The 23,176-nt window shown below is 38.8% G+C and overlaps 1 protein-coding gene across 3 annotated transcripts in view; it reads left to right on the top strand.

Moving 5' to 3' along the window:
• EVI5 (ecotropic viral integration site 5) overlaps positions 1–23,176 on the top strand; it is a 182,858-nt gene that overhangs the window by 139,311 nt on the left and 20,371 nt on the right. For all 3 annotated transcript variants that reach the window (XR_008630186.1, XM_055138201.1, XM_055138200.1), the window contains one exon: positions 14,234–14,329. Coding sequence is in view for 2 of the 3 variants with exons in the window: in XM_055138201.1 (XP_054994176.1) it covers positions 14,234–14,329 (96 nt within the window). In the remaining variant the exon portion in view is untranslated. The remainder of the gene's footprint in view (positions 1–14,233; positions 14,330–23,176) is intronic.

Here is a 23,176-nt window from a genome sequence, read left to right as displayed (position 1 = left end):
ATTTTCTCTTTCGATACTTTTCATATTGCTTTATTTTCTTTATTGTATTTTATATGTACTTTTTTTTTCTACTTAGTAAAACATAAAGGATATTTTGTTGACAACTATAGATTACTGGAAACCATTTTAAAAACTTACCAGGTAGTACTTGATATGAGTAAGCTTTAAATTTAGATGTATAAAATGAGTCACATTGAAGTCATGGAGAGGTTACCATTTACCACATTTGCCGTTCTGATTAAGTTTTTCATACTGCCAACTACAAATCAGTAATGATTTACTAAAGCTTAGTGGTTGCTACTGATGTTTCAGTTAGTCACATTGATTAATCACCGTGATTACTTGCCAGCAATCATGGATTTACTCAGATCATTGGGTTTTCTGATACTACAATAATTTTATGTAGTTATAACTTGCTGCACACATTTTTTTCTACCACATGAATGGAAAATACCAGTACACTACTTAGAAATTGTACCCCTGCTGCAGTTTATTATGATTGCCTCTGTGACCGTTGGACAGTTCATTTCATCATTAACTTAAAAAAAATAGCATATTGACTCTTTAAAATAAGATACTGCCTTTTTGTGGAATCTCTAAACTAGTTGAACTTAGAAGAGAAAGTTTGAACATATCTTTATGAAGCATGATCTTTTTTTTGTCAGTTTATTCATCTTTGGTTAAAATTTAAAAATGCTTTTTAACTGTAAGCTTTGCACTTGCATTTGAGACTAAGCAACCTGCATTGTGCCATGGCCCTACAGATACCACAGACCTTCTGTAATCCTGCTCCAGTGAAAAACCCACATCCTATGTATAACCTTAGATTTATTTTGAAATCTCCAAGGAGAGATGAGAGAGATTACTAATTGTCTATTAGTTCCTTTAAGGGTCTGATGTTTATATGTAAACCATGTTTTACATTTTAATTGGTTAGAATTAATATGTTGCAATATATGAAGTACTGGGGCCTGACCAGTAGTACAGTGGATAAGGGGCTTGCCTTGCATGGAGTTGACCTGGTTCAATCTTCAGCATCCCATATGGTCCCTGAGCATCACCAGGAGTGATTCCTGAGAGCAGAGCCAATAGTAATCTCTGAGCATTGCTGGATTTGGCCCACCACCCCACCCCCCAACTAAATAAATAAAATATATTACATACTAGAGAAAAAGAGACTTTTTCCTCTCTGGCAAAGCTCATATTATCTTTTGAATATGTATCTCTCTATTTCTCTCTCCTCTCATTTCTCTTAAGTAATTTTCTTTAAGTAAAACTATTTTGCTTCGCTGAAAAAAAGGGGGGGCTGTACTACTTTCGAATAACTAATAATTCTGATCTCATTGGTCTGTACAATAGGAAACTATCACAGACTTTAACAGAAAGCCAGCTTGTTTTTATTCCTTCCATTTTAGATTTGTGTTCTCTATTTTACTTCCTAAGAAGATACATGAATATAATTTTATTATTTAAAAAATTGTAGCTACTATTCATTGGTAGGATCATTATTAAAACAAAGGCTTACTCCTGGCTCTATGCTCAGGACTCACTTCTAGCAGGGTTCAGCGATCAAACCCAGGTTGGCCACATGCAAGGCAAGGACCTTTTCTGGTGTTCTATCTCTGAAGCCCTGGGGAGGCCCAGGATTGATCCCTGGCACTATATGATTTACTGAGCACCACCAGGAGCAACCCCTGAGCACAGAACCAGAGAATAGCCCCGGAAGAAGCACTGGTTCACATCTTGCCACACCAGCAGGTAGCGAGTTCTAAGTATTTTATATGAAAAAAATTACTTAAGTACTGTTGTACTGGTAAATCAAACCGTCCTCATCATTTCTAGCTCCAGCCATATGACATAGTAAATAATTGATTTTCAAAGGCAAGTATCCACTACCTACCTGAGAACATAAGGAACACAACCTAACTGGCTAAACTTTAAAATGTCACAGCTGAGGGGCCAAAAGAGAAATACAGCGTGGATACGACACTTGCCTTGCAGGCAGCCGACCCAGGTTCAATCCGCAACAGCCCAATAGTCCCCAGATCACTGCCAGAAGTAATTACTGAGTGCAGAGCCAGGAGCAGGAGTAAACCCTGAACATTGCTGGATGTGCCACCACCCCCTAAAAAAAGTCATAGCTGAGGAAAAACAGACTCTTTCAAATAGAGAGGCCTTACAGGATTTGCCTCACCTTCACTTTCTCCTCTCTCCTGCCCCACTTGTCAAACTTGTTTTAGGTAAGTAAGAAAAATCTCAGAGGACTCACATCCCAAATACAGAGAGAAGAAAAGTGAGTCTGTCATTTCCTGACTGAGGAGTTGTAGAAAGAATTTTGAAAGGTGTAGTTGTGAAAGCGATTAGGAAGCAGACAGTTGAATCTTAGCTAACATGAAGGTCTTTGAACAGCGCACGGAATGTGGATAATGTTCCAAATTCTGAAACCAAAGTTTTAACAGATACTCCTGTGAAATACAAGGTACTCCACAAAAATCTCCAAGAAATAAAGTGGAACCCTTGTCAAAACTAGGTTCTTTCTTTCCCTGTGCTATTTCTCCTGCTTTCAAAAATGAAACCAAAGTTGAGATTGAAGAAAGCAAAGAAAATAGATTTTGAATATAATAGAGAAGTTCATAAATAGGACCTATATTGAAGTCACCTGGCCACAACCATGATGAGGAAATATGGCAAAGCAGCATGGTTTATATTATGATAGCAGGGAAAGAGAAGGCAGTACCATTCACTAAAGATCCCAACCAAGAAGAAAGGTAGTTCAAATAATGCTTAATACTACATACCAACCAAATATGAATTCAAGAAAATTATGATCAAAATATAAAATCTTTTTTTGAATAAAGTAAGGTGACAGACGGAGGGATAAAAGAATACATAGTAAGGTAAGAAGGAAGGTTGTACTCCTAAGGAAGCAAATTCATTCCCAGTTCATTGCACGAAGCACAAGATTATTCAACAGACAATGCTTACAAAATTGAAATATTGGCTTAAAGAGAGAAAATTAGATAATCACAAAATTGAGGAGAGTAAGAATGTAAAATAAGTAGTAGCTTATAGGCATAAATGACAAGGATATCTGACACTAAGAATAATGGGTATAAAATTTGTGGTCTCTCAAAAGATTTCAAAAGTTTGAAAGTTAAAACATGCATTATATTCTTTTTGATTGTTTGTTTGGATGGTTGCTTTTTGGCTCTTGGGCCAAATCCAGTGGTGCTCAGGGTTTATGCCTGGTTCTACACTCAGGAATCACTCCTGGCAGAATCAGGAAACCATATGGGATGCTGGGGATTGGACACAGGTCAGCCATGTGCAAGGCAAGCACCCTACCCATAATAGTACTATGCTCTGGCCTCAAAAAGAACATACTATGTTCCAAGAAAATTTGACTCCTAATGCTACATAAGCATTTAAATCTTGGAGTTTGTATGGAAGGAGTAGGACTTGACCTCTAGATTTCTTGCAGGGTGGGGGCGTGGGGTGGGCTGGGGAAAGGGATCAGGGGTTAGGCCACACTCCATAGTGCTCAAGGTCTAGTTCTGGTGCTCTGCTCAGGAGTTACCCCTGGTGGTACTCAGGGGACCATATGCAGTGCAAAGTATTTGAACCAGGGGCATAGCTCTACAGTTGTGTGCCTGTCAAGTACCTTACCTTCTGTACTCTCAGTGCTCATTGTCTTCCAGTTTTTTGTTGTTGTTGTTGTTGTTTTTTGGGTCACACCCAGCAATGCTCAAGGGTTACTCCTGGCTCTGCACTCAGGAATCACCCCTGGCGGTGCTCAGGGGACCATATGGGATGCTGGGAATCGAACCCGGGTCGGCCGCGTGCAAAGCAAACGCCCTACCCGCTGTGCTATCGCTCCAGCCCGTCTTCCAGCTTTCTTACATCTGAATTGGTACCAGAAACCAACAGTGTTTTTTATGCCCCACTCTCAATATTTCAGCAGCTAATCACAGGGGGCAGTTTAAATTTAAATGGATTAAAATTAAAATCAAGGGTACAAAACTGGACTCTGCACCAGGGTGTTTCATTTGGGGCGCCCCAGAGGGGGACGGGTAAGAGCCCTCCCCACCCCAAGGAACCCAGTCTCGGCAGCCGAGAACCTCCAGAACCCAACCACCACCAAGCTCAAGGCCTTTCCACACATACTCGGGCCAAGCCTTCACGTGCGAGTGAACCTGTTCCTGGACCACACAGCCACATCAGCTCAGCACATTATAAGACACTCCCTACCCATTCTCCATGAGTACCACACCTTTTTTTAAAATTTATTTTTATTTTTTTAATAGTGAATCACCGTGAGGCACAATTGCATACTTACAAACTTTCGTGTTTACGTTTCAGTCATACAGTGATCTAGTACCCATCCTTCCACCAGTGTCCATTCTCCACCACCAATGATCTCAGTATCCCTCCCACTACCTCCACCCCATTCCCTCACCCCCCTCTTACCCCGCCTCTGTGGCAGGGCATTCCCTTTTGTTCTCTCTCTCCTTTTGGGTGTTGTAGTTTGCAGTAGAGACACTGAGTGGCCATTGTGTTCAATCTATAGTCTCCATTCGGCATGAATCTCCCTACCTGAGCGGGTCCTCCAAACATCCTTTACTTGGTGTCCCTTTCTCTATCTGAGCTGTCTTTTCCCCCAGCATGTGAGACTGGCTTCCAAGCCACGGGGCAAACCTCCTGGTCCTTATTTCTATTGTTCTTGGATGTTAGTCTCCTATTCTGTTGCTTTATATTCCACAGATGAGTGCAATCTTTCTATGTCTGTTCCTCTCTTTCTCATTTTGCTTAACAAGATACTTTCCATGTTGATCCACTTATATGTAAATTTCATGGCTTCATCTTTTCTAACAGCTGCATAATATTCCATTATGTAGATGTACCAAAGTTTCTTTAATTAATCATCTGTTCTTGGGCACTCAGGTTTTTTTCAGATTTTGGCTATGGTAGACAGTGCAGCAATGAACATACAAATGGAAATGTCATTTCTACTATACTTTTTTGCCTCTCTGGGATATATTCCCAGAAGTGGTATTGCTGGGTCAAAAGGGAGCTCAGTTTTTAATTTTTTTAGTATCACCCATACTGTTTTCCAAAAGGGGTAAACTAGTTAGCATTCCCACCAGCTATGAAGTGTAGTCCCTTTCTCCCCACATCCATGCCAACATTGGTTGCTTTTGTTCTTTTGGATATGGGCCAGTCTCTACCACACCACACTTGATGGGGTTCAAATAGTAAGCAACAAATCATACAAGGAAATATATATATATATGTATACACATATACATATATACATGGTTTCAGTTATATATACAAAAACTCACAGCACTCAACCTTTAACAACTTGTCAGTGATATTCTAAAGAATATATTAATGGCCCCTGCCAAAATAGAACAATCTTCACACTGTCTCCTCTGTGGATACTTTTTTGTAGTATTTTCAGCGGTTTTCCATAACAGACAATACGAAATACATTATTTCAGTTGTGTTTTGGGACAGGGATTGAGGCTTGGGATGAAAACATCCCAGATTGGTGGTGGGAAGGTGTAATGGTAGTGAGATTGGTGTTTGAATATTAACTGTAATTAAATATTGTGAACGATCTTGTAAAATAAGAATTTTTTTTTTTAAATCAAGGATACAGAGAGGTAGCTGAAATGACTGGATAAAATGCATGTCATGCAGTCTCTGGACCCCCACTCCCAACACTGGCATTCCTTTGCCCAGGGTATTAAATCATCTGATCTGGTTGGTTGGGTATCACTGGGAATGGCCTCCAGTTCACCTAAGTGCCATTTGGGAGACCCCCTCCCCCAAATAAAATTAATCTCTTAGTTCCTTAGTGACGTTATCTCAATTGCTTCATGTCATATGGTTACTACTGTACCTACATTCGATAAGCAGTTAGAAAACATCTCCACCACTACAGAAAGTTCTCTTAGAGCCAGTCTAGAAGATTCTGAGTTTGGGTAATAAATTACAATCCAAGCAAGGTATGTATAAAATATTTTGAAGAAATAGGATGGCATTTTCCATTATGAAGTAACTGCTGACATATTATTCTTGAAAAAACTCGGTAGTAAAATCTGGCTTAAATCAAGTTAAAATAAAAACTAAGAGAGTTATGTGGCCATAGAGATAATACAGTGGACCAGGCTTTTGTCTTCCATGTGACCATCCCAGGTTTAGTCCCCAGCATACCATATGGTCCCCAGAGCACTGCCAGCAGTAACCTCTGGGCATTCCCAGGTATGGCCCCAAAACCAAAAAGTAAAAAGCCAAGAAATTTGTGTTGTATTTGAAAAAGTGGATAATACAATAGCTAATTTAAATCCAGTACTCATACTAAAGAAATATGGAAATAATTTATATGGAATAGAATATTCTTAGTTTATACTGTAAAAATAACATAGCTAGGGCTGGAGCGATAGCAAAGCGGGTAGGACGTTTGCCTTGCATGCAGCTGACCCAGGTTCGATTTCCAGCACCCCCTATGGTCCCCTGAGCACCGCCAGGAGTAATTCCTGAGTGCAGAGCCAGGAGTAATCCCTGGGCATCACCGAATGTGACCCAAAAAGCAAAAATAAATAAACATAGCTAATAAAAATTTGCAAGTAGAAAGGAAAAGATAGTAATATACAGACCCTCTGCTCCTAAAAATTATGATCCAAGAGGTCTTCTAACCCATTTTGGGTTAGAAGCAATATTGTGGCTCATAGGCGATCATGGGAAGGGGGTGTTACCCGCACGCCCTCGGCCCAGATAAGATCCGGAGCTGCTGCTCTTGAAACATACCTTCTGCTCCTAAAGACTATGATCCAAGAGGTCTTGAACCATTTTGGCACCCAGAGCGGCTTCTAACAGAAATGCATCTAGACTGTGAACTGAACTAAAATATCAGAAATCCAAAACTGCGCAGCCGCAACAGCAGCCGCGCGAGCTCATAGAATCTTCATTCTCAGCAATGAAAAGAAATTATTAAATGATGCCTTTTCAGCAGGCCTGATTGTTGGGGGAAATTTCCAAACAATAATAGTGAGCTCTCTATTGAAATATTGAATGTATTCAAAGTATAGGGAGAATAAAATGAAGATCATTAGCTACTTAGGTGGAGGCTGGATGGGAGGGGGGTATATTGGGGTTCTTGATTGTGAAACATGTGCACTGATGAAGGGATGGGGGTTCAGTCATTATATGAATGAGACTTAAGCCTGAAAGCTTTGTATTTTTTTCATGGTGATTCAATATAATAAAATAAAATTTTAAAAAAAGATAGTAGATATAAGTAAATGTATTCTATCTTATATCAAGAAAGTACATAAGTGCTACATAAATTTCATTCATGAAACAAATGAACTCAGACATCTGTTTTTGTCTCTTGACATTTAAATTTTTTTTTAAAAATTTCACTTGTTTGATTTATTATTGGTATGGAGTCATAGAATCCCAGGGATTAGCAGAGCATCTCTGCATGTGTAGAATTTGCTATCCAGCTTCACAATTTTGGTGTTACCTCCACACAGAGCTATTTTTATTTTTGTTTCTGTATTTGGGCCACACCCAGCGGTGCTCCGGGATTACTCCTGGCTCTGTGCTCAAGGATCACTCCTGAATAGGGGCTGCGTATTTGGTGACACTATAAATTACTGTCAGTTTCATTGTTAGAGCATTTGATTATGTGGGACAGTTCCTTATTCTTAGATACATGTTAAAATATATAGTAATGAAATGGCATATCTCCAAGTTTACATTCAAATGTAAAATGGTTCAGAAGATACACAAGGAGAAAGAAGGAAAGCAAATGTGGCAGAATAGTAATTGGCAAAAAAGAGTTAAAAGGTAAAGAAGCATCTTGACTACTGTTTCAGCTGTCCTGTAGGTTTGAAAATTTTGAAAACAGAAAAAACAGCTACAGAAAAATTTTGCAAGATGGCAATTTTGCAAGACTGGATGCTTTCGTATTTGCCTCCTTATCTCTGGAGTGCTTTCTACTGCCTTTTTTTAATGTGTTAACTTGGTGTTGATGGCCTATATTCTATAAATATTACAAAAGCAAGAACATCTTATCCAGTTGTATAGAGAATTGAGAAGTCTATGGCTCAAAACACAGCTTTTAAAATCTGCTATCTTTCTGTCTAAAGTCGTAACCTTCCTGTGGCAAGATGGGTAAGTTATAACCACATTAAAAACATAGTTGGTAGGGGGGAAAATATGAATAGACACTCAGGGATCTCCATTTTAGTTTCCCTCAAAAGTTGAGCTTGGGGCTGGAGCAATAGCACAGTAGGTAGGGCGTTTGCCTTGCACACGGCCAACCCAGGTTTGATTCCCCAGCACCCCAAATGGTTCCCCTAGCATCGCCAGGAGTAATTCCTGAGTGCAGAGCCAGGAGTAACCCCTGAGCATCACCGGGTGTGATCCAAAAAAGAAAAAAAAAAGTTGAGGTTGACCAAATATGTGAGTTAGACTAGCCCTAACCCCTTAAGTTTCTGCTCTCACTCCATAATATGTTTTTGTTGTGCACTACAAAACCCCGCTTTTTTCTCCCAAAACACTTGTACAAAGTAGCGTATTGCATTCATCTCTCTTCTGCTTAATTTGAGCAGGCCAGAAACATGCTGCCCAAAGATAGAGGGTAAAAGACTCAGCTTTTTTCTGCTGGTTTGGCCTGCACATTTCATTGTTTAACTTTTTATTTGTGTAGGGGCTGCCCCAGTAATGCTTGTCAGGGGGTGAATCTGAGCCATTTCCGGTGATTCTCAGCCTGATGGTTAGTGCTTGGGCCCAGAAGTGCTTGAGGGTCACCAGTGCCACACTCTGCAGTGCTAGGGGGGCCTTCTGGCGCCGGGAATCAAACTCAAGGCCTAGTATGTGTGTTCAGCATGTGCTCTGCCACTTGAGCTGTCTCCTGGACAATGTCAGCTTTTTAGATATTATGTTAAAGTGTTAGAGTACAACAGACGGACATGATTATATCTGTGACTCAAAATTCTGCTCTAAAGTCATACTTTGATTATATACCTGTTGTACGAATACTCTTATACCTCTCTTTTCCTCGCTAGCCATGGCATATGTTGATTTTTTTTTTCAGTAAACTGAAACAGAATTTGTGCCACATCTCACGAACTTTCCATTCCTACCTCATCCTTTCTCTGATTACAGTTCCTGGTGGCTGTGGGCAGAAAACAGGGGAGTATGTGCCTAAGATCATTGCACACCACAGTCATTGCTCCCCTGCACACATTTTTGTTATATTAAGGGACCTCCCACTAGCGCATAACCTGATGAATGGATGAAAACATTGGACTGCATAATTCCCTCGTTTATTTGAAGAACTGTTTTGCTGGTCCCTAAATCTTTGGGTTTTGTTGTTGTTGTTAAATTCTTTAGTTTTCAGTCATAGAGGTCATGTGTATGGAACTTCTCAGATTCTAAACATTTTATTTAGTTCCTCATTATACATTACCGAATTCTAAAATAGCATTTTCTGTTTGAGAGCTAGGTTAACCAATAAAGGAATTTGAATTTAAAGTTGAACCAACCTGTGGAGACAGGGAACTGCCCAGCCGAACATCACATAGAAGTAATGTGAAGTGAAAACTGATAGCAGAATTGAAAGAAATTAATTTAAGAACTCTTGGCACTTTTCCTCCATTTTTGTTTTTAAGTATATTTTCTCTGGAAATGTAGTGACTATTTGTAAATAAATTTATGAGTCCTTGTCAGTCACCACATTTACCATTGTGGTGGTAGTTGAAAAAAATTATCTTTTGTATATATAAACTTATACTGAATATATTTTATAAATGCAAATTTATAACATATTTTTAAGATGCTTATGGGATAGGATGCAGTGAATTTATAATTGACATGAATAGGAGTTTGAACTTGTGTTCATAAAAAGTCAGTATCCAAAGGTGGCTCAAATTAATGATTTGCTACAGACTAACTGCATCAGAATAACCACTTGTGGGGCTGGAGCAATAGCACAGCGGGTAGGGCATTTGCCTTGCACGCGGACCACTGGGTTTGATCCCCAGCATCCCATATGGTCCCCCAAGCACCACTAGGAGTAATTCCTGAGTGCAGAGCCAGGAGTACCCCTGAGCATCACCGGTTGTGATCCAAAAAGCCAAAAAAAAAAAAATCACCACTTGTGTAGCTTTTAAAGTAGACTGTTTTTCAAGCCCTATGCCCAGATATTTAGAAATAAATTTGTCAGAAGCAAGTTATCTTATTATTGTTCTCTTTCTTTTGCGGGGAAGCCACAGTAGGGGGCCATGCAGTGCGAGGAATCGATCTTGGTGCTCCAGCATGCAAAGCCTGCACTCTAGCTTGGGGAGCTCTCACCTGGGTCCAATTTATTGTTTCTTAATGTTCACAAAACTGCCTAGGTGATTTTTCTCTATAATCATCTTTGGGAATTGTTGTTTTTATGTTTCATGTAAATAAGTTGTTTTTACTATCCATTTACTTGGCCATGTTTAAGTGTGGGTTTGTGGCAGAGCTCATGCTTTGTATATGTGTGAAACCCTGAAGTTTGTCTCCAAAACTGTCAGAAAAAAAGAAAAAGCGGAATGTTTTTATTGCAGGTTACAGAAAATCTGATACTGCAATTATTTGATTTAAACAATGTGGCATAAATAATAAAGAGGATTTATTGATTCATGTACCTGGAAAGTCCAGTGGTAGAATATGCTTCAGGAAAAGATTGACCTGACCTCCATCTTGTTAAATTCAACTAAGTTTTTGATGTTGCTGCCCTGCTGATTCTCTGCCCTTACTGTTTTTATCCTTAGGAAGATTTCACTATTTAGAAAGGTTAACAGCTGAGGTTATCACAATACGTGGAATAAGAAACTGTATTCCATCATTTCTAGCAACGATTCTTAAATTCACAGTATTTGAACAAACCCTGAACCAATTACTGTGCAATACAGATATGATTTTCCTGTCATATCTGTCAAGGAATTAAGGACTTTGGGAGGTCCAGGGGAGTTCATTCCAACCGTCCCACTGCTATAGGAAAAAGAGAATGAATTCCCATACAAGATCCACACATTTACTGCAAATTATAATAGTAATGAACTGCAGTTCCACTTGCTCTAAAATTCTTCCTTAATGAAGTTCAATGTTTATTTTATTTTGGGGTTTTCAGCCGCACTCAACAATGCTCAGGATTTACTCCTGGCTCTGCACTCAGGAATTACTTTTAGCATTGCTCAGTGACCATATGGGATGCTGGGGGTCAAACCCAGGACAGCCCCATAGAGAACAAGTGCCCTACCCACTGTATTATCCCTATTGTCTCCTGAAGATGATTTTTGTTTTTTGGGTGTTTATGGGGTTTTGTGGGGGGTTTTGTGTTTGTTTTTGTTTTGGATCACACCCGGCAATGCTCAGGGATTACTCCTAGCTCTGCATTCAAGAATTACTCTTGGGGGCTGGAGCGATAGCACAGTGGTAGGGTGTTTGCCTTGCACGTGGCCGACCTGGGTTCAATTCCCAGCATCCCATATGGTCCCCTGAGCGTTGCCAGGTGTGACCCAAAAAAAGCAAAAAAAAAAAAAAAAAAAAAGAATTACTCCTGGCGGTGCTTGAAGGACCATATGGGATGCTGGGATTGGCCGATGCCCTACACATTACTATTACTCCAGCCCCAGTTCTATTTTTATATTTTGCATTTTCAGTAAATTACGATGAAAACAGTTTTCATTCCTGGAATAAATGGTAGATTTTAAGATTCACATTGGTTCCAGAAAGATAATACAGAGGTAGTATAGCTGATAAGGCACTTGCTTTGCATGTGACCAATCTGGTTCAATCCTGGCACCCCATATGGTCCCTCACGCCCACCAGGATTGATCCAAAGTAAATAGTCAAGTACTGTAAGGTGTTGCCCAAAATAACAAAACTATTAACAAAATTCTAAGTAATCTTTGAAAGGTACTTACTTACTTTTACACCTGTAAATGAAATACAGCATGAATCAAATACTTTTTAGCATCCTATTGGGAGAACAGAAATGAATTGGTTTTCATTCTTACTTCCTTTCAGTATTTCACTGTGAATATTTCCTAGTATATAGATACTGAAAGAAATTTACAAATGGATAACATAAACCCACCACTTCCATTTAAAAATTAATATTTTGACATATCTGTTTTATCAGATACTCATCTACTCTAGTTTTAGTACATTTTAGAATAAATTAGTATTGTTATTTTATCTCAATCATTTAAACATGCATATCATTGACTAGAGTTATTGATAATAATATACGAATTCCTAGATAGCTTAATCTTTTAATATGAATCAAGTAATCATGGATATCAGAGTAATAATTGACAGAACAATTATTCTGAGGCACAAGAGAAATACGCATGTAAACCTTTGGAAATATTACCTTACATTTCAATCTCCCAGAAGCAACATCTTATATCCTGGTTCTCCCTCTCGGAGAACTTGGCAAGCTACCAAGAGTTTCCTGCCTGTGTGGGAGAGCCTGGCAAGCTCCCCATGGCATATTCATATGCCAAATACAGTAACAATGATGGTTCTCATCCTCTTGACCCTGAAAGAGCCTCTAATGCAGCACTATTGGGAAGGACGAGTAAAGAGAGGCTGCTAAGATCTCAGGACTTAGGATGAATGGAAACATTACTGGGCCTGCTCAAGCAAATCAATGATCAACAGGATGATAGTGATAGTGATTCCTTTTAACACAAAGCTTTTTAAATTTCATTGTATAACCAAAAGGATTGTATTTTAAGATTTAGTCAGTGAAAATGCAAAATACCAAAACTGTTGGTGTGTAGGATTTTATTTACTTTGTTACTTATCTAATTAGTTTTGTTTAGGAAACCAGTTAACTGCAATCAGTTGTTATCAGCTAAACCAAAAGAAAACCTCAAGAAAATGCAAGTTCCTGGTAAATTTATTAGTGTAGTTGACATTTTCCCACCTGCTTATCAGAAATAACATGTGTAAGTTGCTTGAAAATAGAAAGTCATAAAAATATTTGCAAAAAGAAAATTCTTAAACATTAGATAATTGATAGTCTCAGAAGTGAAATTGGTAATCCTCAGGCACTGCAGGCCAGATATCCTCAACCCTACACGTAATCACAGACCTGGCTGTCTTAAGAGTCACCAAGAGGGGTTACTGTGACTTCCTGAGCACTACTTGGGAACCTCCCTCCCCTGGAAAAAAAGACAGATGAACACACATACACACACAGTGTGAGTTATTCCCTTTTGGAAAGATATCTAGGAAAGGCCAGGAAGTATAGCAATTACCATGTGCTCTAGCAGCCTCAGTCCAGGCCCTTCCAAACATTCTGGAAAGAACGAGAAAACAATTTGGTTTTCACTCTTTAATAAGCCCCTTCATATTCAGAATTCACCTATGTTTTCAGACAGCATAAGAAAACAGCTTCTTGGGGCTGGAGCGATAGCACAGCGGGTGGGGCGTTTGCCTTGCACGTGGCCGACCCGGCTTCGAATCCCAGCATCCCATATGGTTCCCTGAGCACCGCCAGGGGTGATTCCTGAGTGAAGAGCCAGGAGTAACCCCTGTGCATCGCCGGGTATGACCTAAAAATAAAAAAAAAAAACCCAAAAAAACAAAACAGCTTCTCCCGCTTCCTAATCTGTGATCCTAGAAACTTGTCCCAACACAGTCCTAGAACCAGCTCCTCAGACTATAGCACCTTGTTCTTGGGACTCCCAACACACACTCCTGAGCCAAGTAAGCAGAAGAGATTCAGAACTGTCCTCCTCTCTTAAGAATGAGTGAAGAACTTTTTTTTCCCTCCTTTTTCTCCAAGATCCTTCTGTTTTCAAACAAGAGCAGATTTCCATTGTAGGCTTACTAAAGCACTGGATTTTTATAGTTAGAAATCATCTTCCCTCAGACTAGAAAAATTACCTTGGAATAATTTGAGAGTAATTTTTTTCAGTAGAAGGCCCATTCAGTGAGTTGGTCTCTCCAGAGTCACGTTTATAAGTTGCTTTTATTGTAAATAGTTGCCATTGTGTTATTTTAGAATACTTACGATATTCAGTAACAAATATGAATTTATTCCTTTGAATCATTTTTTAAAGATAACTTAAAAATTTATAAAATTTACCCAATTTAAAGATACGCTTTTATACTCTTTTGAAATATTTTGTTCCAAAAATTGTTTCTGATTTCTTGTATTATCACAAAACAGAAAGAAGAAGGAAAGCTTCAAGGACAGCTTAATAAGTCTGATTCTAACCAGTATATTAGAGAACTGAAAGATCAGATAGCAGAGCTGAATCATGAGGTAAGTGATAAACTTTGATCTTTACATGTTTCTTTCTTCCTTCCTCTGTATTGTAAAGGCACTTCATTACTGATTATGATGGACTTAGCTACTGAAAATATTCATGATAAATATTTTAAGCAGCTCCTTGGCTATAATTACTAACAACATTTTAGAAGATTTAAGCAGATTTTTCTGACAGGATTAAGAATTTATTTTTCTTAAACCACTTTATTCATGATCTAAACATCATTTAATGTTTGCATGGAGAATATATATATAATGCTTATTGAGATTTCAAAATCTTAACTAGTTTTTTTTCGGTGTCAGTTACTTCATACCAACCAAAATTTGCTTTATACCTGTAGAAGAGATTTGCGGAGTTTACCATTGTGGGTAAAAGGAAGTTTTTTGACTCTTGCCTTCTTTTTCCTTCCATGGTGATATTACTGAGATTGCAAAAAAGGATACTTGCCTAATATCAGTTAACAGATTTCTTAGTATCTAAACGCTTTCTAACTGGCACTACCTTGAATCTGTGAAATTTGTGGCGTTTTGAGGTAATTTTGCAAGACACTATGTAAGTAATTTAGATTATTTAAAAGAGTATGTTTTGACTAAAAAGATGCTTTCTGTTTTTGTGGTTCACTGTTTTCTTATCCTTAGTTGCTAATGATAAATATCTACATGAGCATAAATAAAAAAGTATATTTTTATCTTGAATTATTTATACAATAATATTTAATCAGCAATAAAATTTGAAGGGGCAACATAAACCTTATTTATTTTAAAAAAAAGGAGATGAAAATCATTGTGACCACTACATTAGCTTAAACCTCAAAGAAAAAGTTTGCTCATTACAAGATGTTTTAAGTAGTAACTGCTGGAGGTAGTCAGTGTAAGTAAATTTTGAATGAAAAAGCAAAGCATCAAAAATATTGATAAATCATAGATGATTTTAATTCAGTTCTGAAATTTGGGTTTCATGCCTATAAATATTGATTATTCAGCTATGTTAATAGTTGAGGGATTCAGGATCTACTTATTCTTTTTAAGAAACATAAAAATTGTTCCTTATATTCAAAAGTTATTATGACCAGGATATAACTATTTCCATGCATAATTTTGTCTTCTAATTATATAAAAAAAAATTAATGTTACTAAGTGGAGAAGGTTTATATAGATAGACTTATTTCTGAGGTTTAATTTTTTTGTTTGTTTTTTGGGTTTCGGGCCTATACCTGCTGAGGGGCTACTCCCAACTCAGGGCTCAGGAGTCCATGGTTTTGGTGATGCTAATGGGACCATGTGGTGCCAGAAATTGAAGCTGAACCTCCTCCATGCAAAGCAAGAGCTCAGTCCATTGAGTTCTCTCTGTTGATACCATTCAAAACATCAGTCACCAAACATTTGTTTGTAATGAACCTGAACTGAAAATAGTGTTACTCTCATTAGGAGTGGCTGAAGATCGTTTATATGAAGTAAAACTTTAGTGTTTTTTGTATATAGCCTGTGAGAACAATCTTTTATGCAACTATGAAAATTAAATATCAGGATAAAATTTTTCTACAGTTAAAGAGTTAATGAAGTTTAAAATTCGGGGGTTATTTGATAAGATTTGAATTGTACTAGAGTCCTGGATTTAAGCAGGAGCAGACAGAAAACCTTGTAGAGAAGTGAGTGCTTTGTAGCTGGGGATCATTACAAGTTTAGGGTAGAGGGGAGAGTGAGTATAAGACTGGAAATTTATAAGAGGCTAGATTCAGTTAAGAATAAATGTGACATGGGGCCAGAGCGATAGCACAGCGGGTAGGGCGCTTGCCTTGCACGCGGCCGACCCGGGTTCGATCCCTGGCATCCCATATGGTCCCCCAAGCTCCGCCAGGAGTAATTCCTGAGTGCAAAGCCAGGAGTAACCCCTGAGCATCGCTGGGTGTGACCCAAAAAGAAAAAAAAAAAGAATAAATGTGACCCAAAAAAAGAATAAATGTGACTAATTTATGAGAGTAAGGGTAGAGATAATAGAACAAGCTTCAAGTGACTGTTCAAAGCTGAAAAATTAAATTGCTAGATAATATCAAATCATTTTATATTTTCATCTGTAGATTTCATTGTTTTCTAAGTGGATTTTAAAACCTGTACCTATTTCACAGTTTCCAAACTAACAAAAGGATAAGTGAAAGTTTAAACCAGTATATTATACATTTTATTTATTTATTTATTTATTTATTTATTTGATTTTATTGAATCATCGTGAGATAGTTACAAGCTTTCATGTTTGGGTTACAATCTCACAGTGATCAAACACTCATCCTATACATTTTAGACTTCTATCGAAAGATTGGTTGGACCATCTCCTTAAGACAGTTAAATAATGGGACTGAGGAGATAGTTCAGAATGCCGAGCCCAGGCCTGGCCATGGACGTGGTCCTGAATTCGACCCCCAGCACCACTTGTGCCACTCTGTGTCCCTACTGGGCCTGAATGCTAGCCCAGCGGCTTGGCTGAGATAGCTGGGAGTGGCCCCCAGATAGCTGGGTGCTGTTTGGTATACCACCTTCACCCCTCAAAAACATGGTCAAATAGGATGTCACTTTTTTATTCTGCTGATTTTTTTTCCCAAATAGGTGCCATCCCCAGCAATGCTCTGTAGGAGAAGAGAATGGGGAGGCATGCTGAGTAGCGCAGGGCACGCGGAGTATGCAGTACCAGGCATGAGGCTCAGAGCCACACACATGCCAGGCATCTGCTTTACTACTTGATCTGTCTCCTTAGCCCCTATTCTAGTGAGTTTTCATTCTTATGAAACAGGGCAACAGTGGTGCAATAAAAGATAACCAGAGTCCGTCTAATTTTTCCCATCTTAACTTTTGCCTATAAGCTAGAATTTGCCGGAATGTTTGGCTTTCAATTAAAAAAATTAACTTCTAAACATTAGTTTTGTATTCTAACATATAACTATTCAAAGTCACTTTGTTCATTTTCTTTTCATACTCTCTAAATGTTGAAGGAAATGTTGAGATGAACCTTGCAGTTTCATCACTGCAGGACTTGTCACGACCACGACAACCACTAAGTATAGTCAGGTCAGCTACTGAAATAGAAAAGAGGATTAAGTCATGTATATTTGTGCATGGCTAGATGCATTTCTGATCTTATGGCCTTCATGTTAACCCACCTGATGGTAGTACAGAACTTAGAGGAACAGATGTGGAAGCCGACTCACCATGATTGAGTTAATTACTCAAGATTTTACAAGTGCTAAGTACTTGAGCTGCACTTGAGTTCATTTTGGTCTATTCTTTGCTGCTCTGTTGACGGAGACCTTAGATTAGAAAACATGTCACCAATATCTTTATTTTGTTTTGGGTCACACATGGCAGTGCTTAGGGGACTGTGCAGTGCCAGGGATCAAACCTGAAGCTCCATGCAAAATATGCATGCCAAGTGTCTCCCTGGCCCATGTTACCAGTATTTAAAAAAATCTTAAGAATACGGTCTGGGAGATGGTACAGCATGCCTTGCATGCACTTAACAGAGGTTCAATTCCTGGCTCCACATGGTCCCCTGAAGTCATAGCATCCTCAGTCCCTTGCATTGATAGCCCAGTGGGGCCCCGTGACCTCCTGCACACCACTTGAGTTGCCTCTCCACCCCAAAATAATAAAATCTTAAAAATAATAATAGATGGCAGTTTTTAAAATTCTTTTCTTCCCTAAATACATGAATTTCTGTACAACCAGTGAATGAATTCTGCTATTGATACAGCTACTAGAGCTCCCTATCTCTCCTGGTTATCAATGCAAATGACAACTTATCTTCATTTCCTCCAGCTTACCACAGTGTTCTATCTAAGGCGCCCTCTGGACTCCCAGCCTTTCCTCCCCCACTACCTAAGTCATTCTGGTCCTAATTTTACCAACGTCATATAGAAGTTTTCTGATTTGAAGTTTCTGAAACCCTGCCAAGAACCTGCAGAAAATACTGGAAATCCCTGCTACCCAGACTTGGCCAGCTACAGGCTACAGTTGATCCCTATTTCTACACCCTGTTCTCATGGCATATTTAGAAACAAACAAACTTGGGCCTTATGTCAAGCATTGTTCTTATCCTCTTCCCCCAGGACCTTCTAGCTTCCCATTCATCTTTCCTCTTATCACCTTCTAAGCACTGGGGTTCAAACTGAAAAAGAAGGGACAGAGCGATAATAGGGTGCTTGCCTTGCACACAGCTGACCTTGGTTTGTTCTTCAGCATCCCATATGGTCCCCCGTGCACTACCAGGAGTAATTCCTGAATGCAGAGCCAGAAGTAACCATAGTCTAAAAAGAAAAAAGAAAAACTGAAAAGAAGATTGAAATATAATTGATAGTCTTTAGGGGCCCGTGGTCTGATAATAACAAAAAAGTTATATAAATAAATTTTAGCACATAATGAAAAGCATGTGTGCTAAAAAAATATAAAGCATGGCATTATAGTAACTACCCTTCATTTCATAGACAGTCACTTAATAGCATTCAGAAGTTCTTAGATGTGACTTTAGGTAAAACAAAACAGGTTCTTGGATAAACATTGACTTGGATTTTTTTTTTTGCTCATCAAGTTGATAACAAAATGAAATTGATGTTATTTGAGGAACTGCTGTGCTAAGTGTTATACTTCCCTGTTTGTATTTTTAAATCGAGTTCTGTAAAATAGGTAGCGTCATTATTGTTTGATTTACATATAAAATAGAGGCTCTAGGAAATTAAGCCACTCCATTAAATCATTTACTGGCCCCTGATAAAGGTATAGCATGTTAAATCAGACTAAATAGCACAACGGGTAGGGCGTTTGCCTTGCATGCGGCCAACCCAGGTTTGATTCCCAGCATCCCATATGGTCCCCTCAGCACCGCCAGAAGTGATTCCTGAGTGCAGAGCCAGGAGTAACCCCTGTGCATCGCCGGGTGTGACCTAAAAAGCAAAAAAATAAAATAAAATAAAAAATAAATCAGATTATGTGGCTTCCAGATTCATCCATCCAGTTAACCAACATACACTCTATGGCCTTCTTTGAAATATATTTAACAGCATCTGGACTTAGTTTTGAAAAGATGAAAAGAAGTTTGTTGGCTAGGGACTGGAGTTCAGGGGATAAGGCATTTGCCATGCACGCAACCCACCCCATTTTGATCCCCTGCACTACATATGATCCCCAAACGCTGCACGGAGTCATCCCTGAGCAGAGAACTCAGGGGTGAGTGTCAGGCCCAGAAGTAAGTTCTGAGCACAGTAGATGTGGTCCAAGAGCCATATCCCCTTCCCCACATTATTTTTGTTTTTGTTTTGCAGCCACACCCAGTTATGCTCTGGGATTACTCCTGGCTCTGTATCCAGGAGTTACTCCCGGTGGTGCTTGGGGGGACCATATGGGATCAAATTGATGGGGATCAAACCTGGTTCAGCCGTGTGCAAGGCAAATGCCTTACCTGCAGTACTGTGACTCTCACCCCTTCTCCTATATATTCTCTTAAGCCAGACATGTTCTTAAAATTTGATTAATGAGGACACTGAGTTCCCAAGAGTTAAGGGACTTGTCCAAAGTTATATAGCTATTTAGTGGCAGAGACAACTAGTGCCTTGTCATTCTGGCTTCTGATTCTTCCATTCCACTGGTCCACCAGAATCCTTCTGAGTTTAGTTTAACTAAAACAAATTACTTCCACAGATGTGAACTCCAATGTCTACTTAATAGCAAGCTGCTCATAGAGACAATGGCCAGGAATATTGCTTCATATTTGGAAGCCTGCCTCATGAGCTGGGAGAGAATAGAGAAGGGATCACTAAGTAAATGATGGTTTGAGGGATCACTTAGGATGGGAGATGTGTGCTGAAAGTAGATAAAGGACCAAACGTGATAGCCTCACAGTATCTATATTGCAAACCATAATGTCCCAAATTAAAGAGTATGGGGAAATTGTCTGCCATTGAGGTAGGGGGAGAGTTGAGGGGGGTACTGGGGACCTTGGTGGTGGAAAATGTGCACTGGTAGACGGATGGGTGTTGGATCATTTGTATGACTGAAACTCAAACATGAAAGTTTTGTAACTATATCTCACAGTGACTCAATAAAAATAAATAACAATCTGCTCTCAGGGACCAGAGATAATTCAGTGAGCAGAGCACCTGCTTTGCATGTGGCTGACCTGGGTTTGGTCCCCAGCATTTCATATGGACCCCAGAGCCCCACCAAAAGTGATCCCTGAATGCAGAATCAGGAGTAAGCCTTGAGCACCCCCAAACTAAATAAAAATAAAAATCTGCTCTCACTTGTAACCCTTTCTTTTTTTCCACAGCAGATTCTGGATTTATATTCTGTCTGATTTGACTCTTCAAATTGTACTTCAGTTTAAGTAGCTGCTACTACAACCTTAGTTTATAAACATTAGATGATTTTCTGAAATAAAGGCAACAGATTTTTTTGGCCAAATTTGACATTTCCAGAAACATAAAACCGACAAGAATAGTAAGCTAAATTTCAATGAGTATTAAAATTTTTGATATTCAGATTGTTCTCAGTTGGACCAAGTAGAAACTCTTTGAAGCTGGCTCCAAAATCTTTCTTTTCTACAACTCCTTTAGTCTTTGAGTACATCTGCATTTTGTAGACTGGGTGGCTTCCTCCAAATTGAAATTGGGCTGACTATTAAATAGCAAGTATATGTTATTTAAGAAATACGAAGTTGGGGCTGCAGATACCTTGCATGCAGAGATAGTTCCTGGCATCTCAAATAATAAATAAAAGGGAAAAAATGCAAACTTTACCCAAGGACATAAATTACTGTCGAGAGTTTATTTAACTGGTAACCAAACTTCCAGCAATTGTTCCTAGATTTATTTATTTTTTCAGTCTCTAGGACTATATATCTTTCTGTGCATTCTTTGTCCTCGAAAAAGAATATAGAATGTCCTACATTGAAATTGAATGAAGTTGAAGAATTGAAATTGAAGTATGAGAGCTTCACCCAAAAAAAAAAAATGATCTGGTAGGAAAGTGTCAGATAGCAAATCATTAAAGAAGGGGGATTAAAAACAAAATGAGGAAAGGTATTAAAACTTCTATACCAAGAAAAAAAAAGTATATATATATATATACACCAAGCAAGGAAATCTAATAGAACATAGACTAAGGATAGACTAAGGTAGGATATGCCTCAAAAGTTTCTTATGGAATGTTTAAAGTAAAATTAGGGTCAGCAGCCAACTTACATAATACAGTTTCAATCTTAAACTAGGAATGTGAATCTGGTATTCATTAAAGGACCAAAAATACCCTCAAGAGTATTAGAACTGGGGAGACAGCTAAGAGTTCAGAGTCATGAGGCCCCAAGTTTGATCCCCAGCACCACATGGTCTCTTAAGCACTGCTGGATGTAGCCCTGGAGACACCACTTCCCCAAAGAGCACTGCATCCCTGGCCCCTAGCATGGAACTAGCCTGCCGTTTAACCCAACATTGTTCCTAAGTTCCCTGAGCACTGTTTAAAAGCCCATTCAGCCCCTTATCCCTCCAAAAGAGACATTGGCCAGGAAATAGAAGCCAATGGTAAAGTTAGAGTTGATGTTAAGCTTATATCAGATGGGATTTTCCCCAATATTGTGCCAGACACTATGGGAAAAACTGTGTAGACTTACTTTCAAGAAATTTGCAATCTGATGGGGGAAAGTGGAAGTTAATTTATCTATGTAACTCATACTGATAGTTCAGAAATGGCAGATAGCATGGCACTTAATTTCATTTAATTAAGAATTGATGTGCTTTCTCAGATGCCTTCTGAGGCAAGCTTGATTGTGAATTCCTTGATGACCACAGGTATGTCATGCTTGGCCTTATATAAGCTCTGAGAGCTTTTAAAATTTCTGATGCAGAACTAGTAAACATATATATTCATTGACTCAGTCTTTCTGGTATTCAGATTGTTCTCAATTGGACCAGTAGAAACTCCTTGAAGCTGGCTCCAGAATCTTTCTTTCCTACAACGCCTTTAGTCTTTGAGTACATCTGCATTTTGTAGACTGGGTGGCCAAATTTCTTTAATAGTACATTAAATTAAATGGGTAGGGCTAGATTTTCAGATGTAAAGTGGTAGACTTTATATTTTTATTAGGATTTACCTGTAAATTGTTGAGTAAATGTACCCGATAATTACTTTATGGTGATTAGAATAGAAACAGAATGATACAGAACAACTTCTAGGAAAACTAGATATCAGATACCACTTGGGTAATGAAAAATGAAAATGGATGATTAAACGTTTTTTGCTTTTGAACTACATCTAGTGGTGCTCAGGAGTCCCTCCTAGCTGAATGCTTGGGAAGCCATTCAGTGGTGAAAATTGAGCCTAGAGCTTTTGAATGAAAACATGTACTCCAGCCCTTTGAGCTGTCTCTCTGGTCTGATAATAATGCATATTTTAAAGAAATGAAACTAACTATGGCATCTAGCATGAACAGCTACTGCAAGTAGATTTAATTCAGTAAGGGTGGCAAAGACTTCTTTCAGCCTTCCAATCAAGAGACCATGTAATAGTTTACTCTTAGATTTTAGGAAAACAATATACAAACACCTGCAACCATTTCAGTCATGTGTATGATACCAATAATTTTTTTTTTTTGCCTTATTGGGTCACACCTGGCAATGCACAGAGATTACTCCTGGCTCATGCACTCAGGAATTACTCCTGGCAGTGCTCAGGGAACCATATGGGATGCTGGGATCGAACCCAGGTCGGCCGCATGCAAGGCAAACTCCCTACCTGCTGTGCTATCACTCCAGCCCCAATATACCAATAAATTTTAAACATGACTTCTGTATTAAATGTATTAAC

Source organism: Sorex araneus, chromosome 5 (genome assembly GCF_027595985.1).
Source record: "Sorex araneus isolate mSorAra2 chromosome 5, mSorAra2.pri, whole genome shotgun sequence".
NCBI classification, from domain to species: domain Eukaryota; kingdom Metazoa; phylum Chordata; class Mammalia; order Eulipotyphla; family Soricidae; genus Sorex; species Sorex araneus.
Note: the sequence above shows the minus strand (reverse complement) of the source record. Positions and strands in the feature narration are given on the sequence as shown.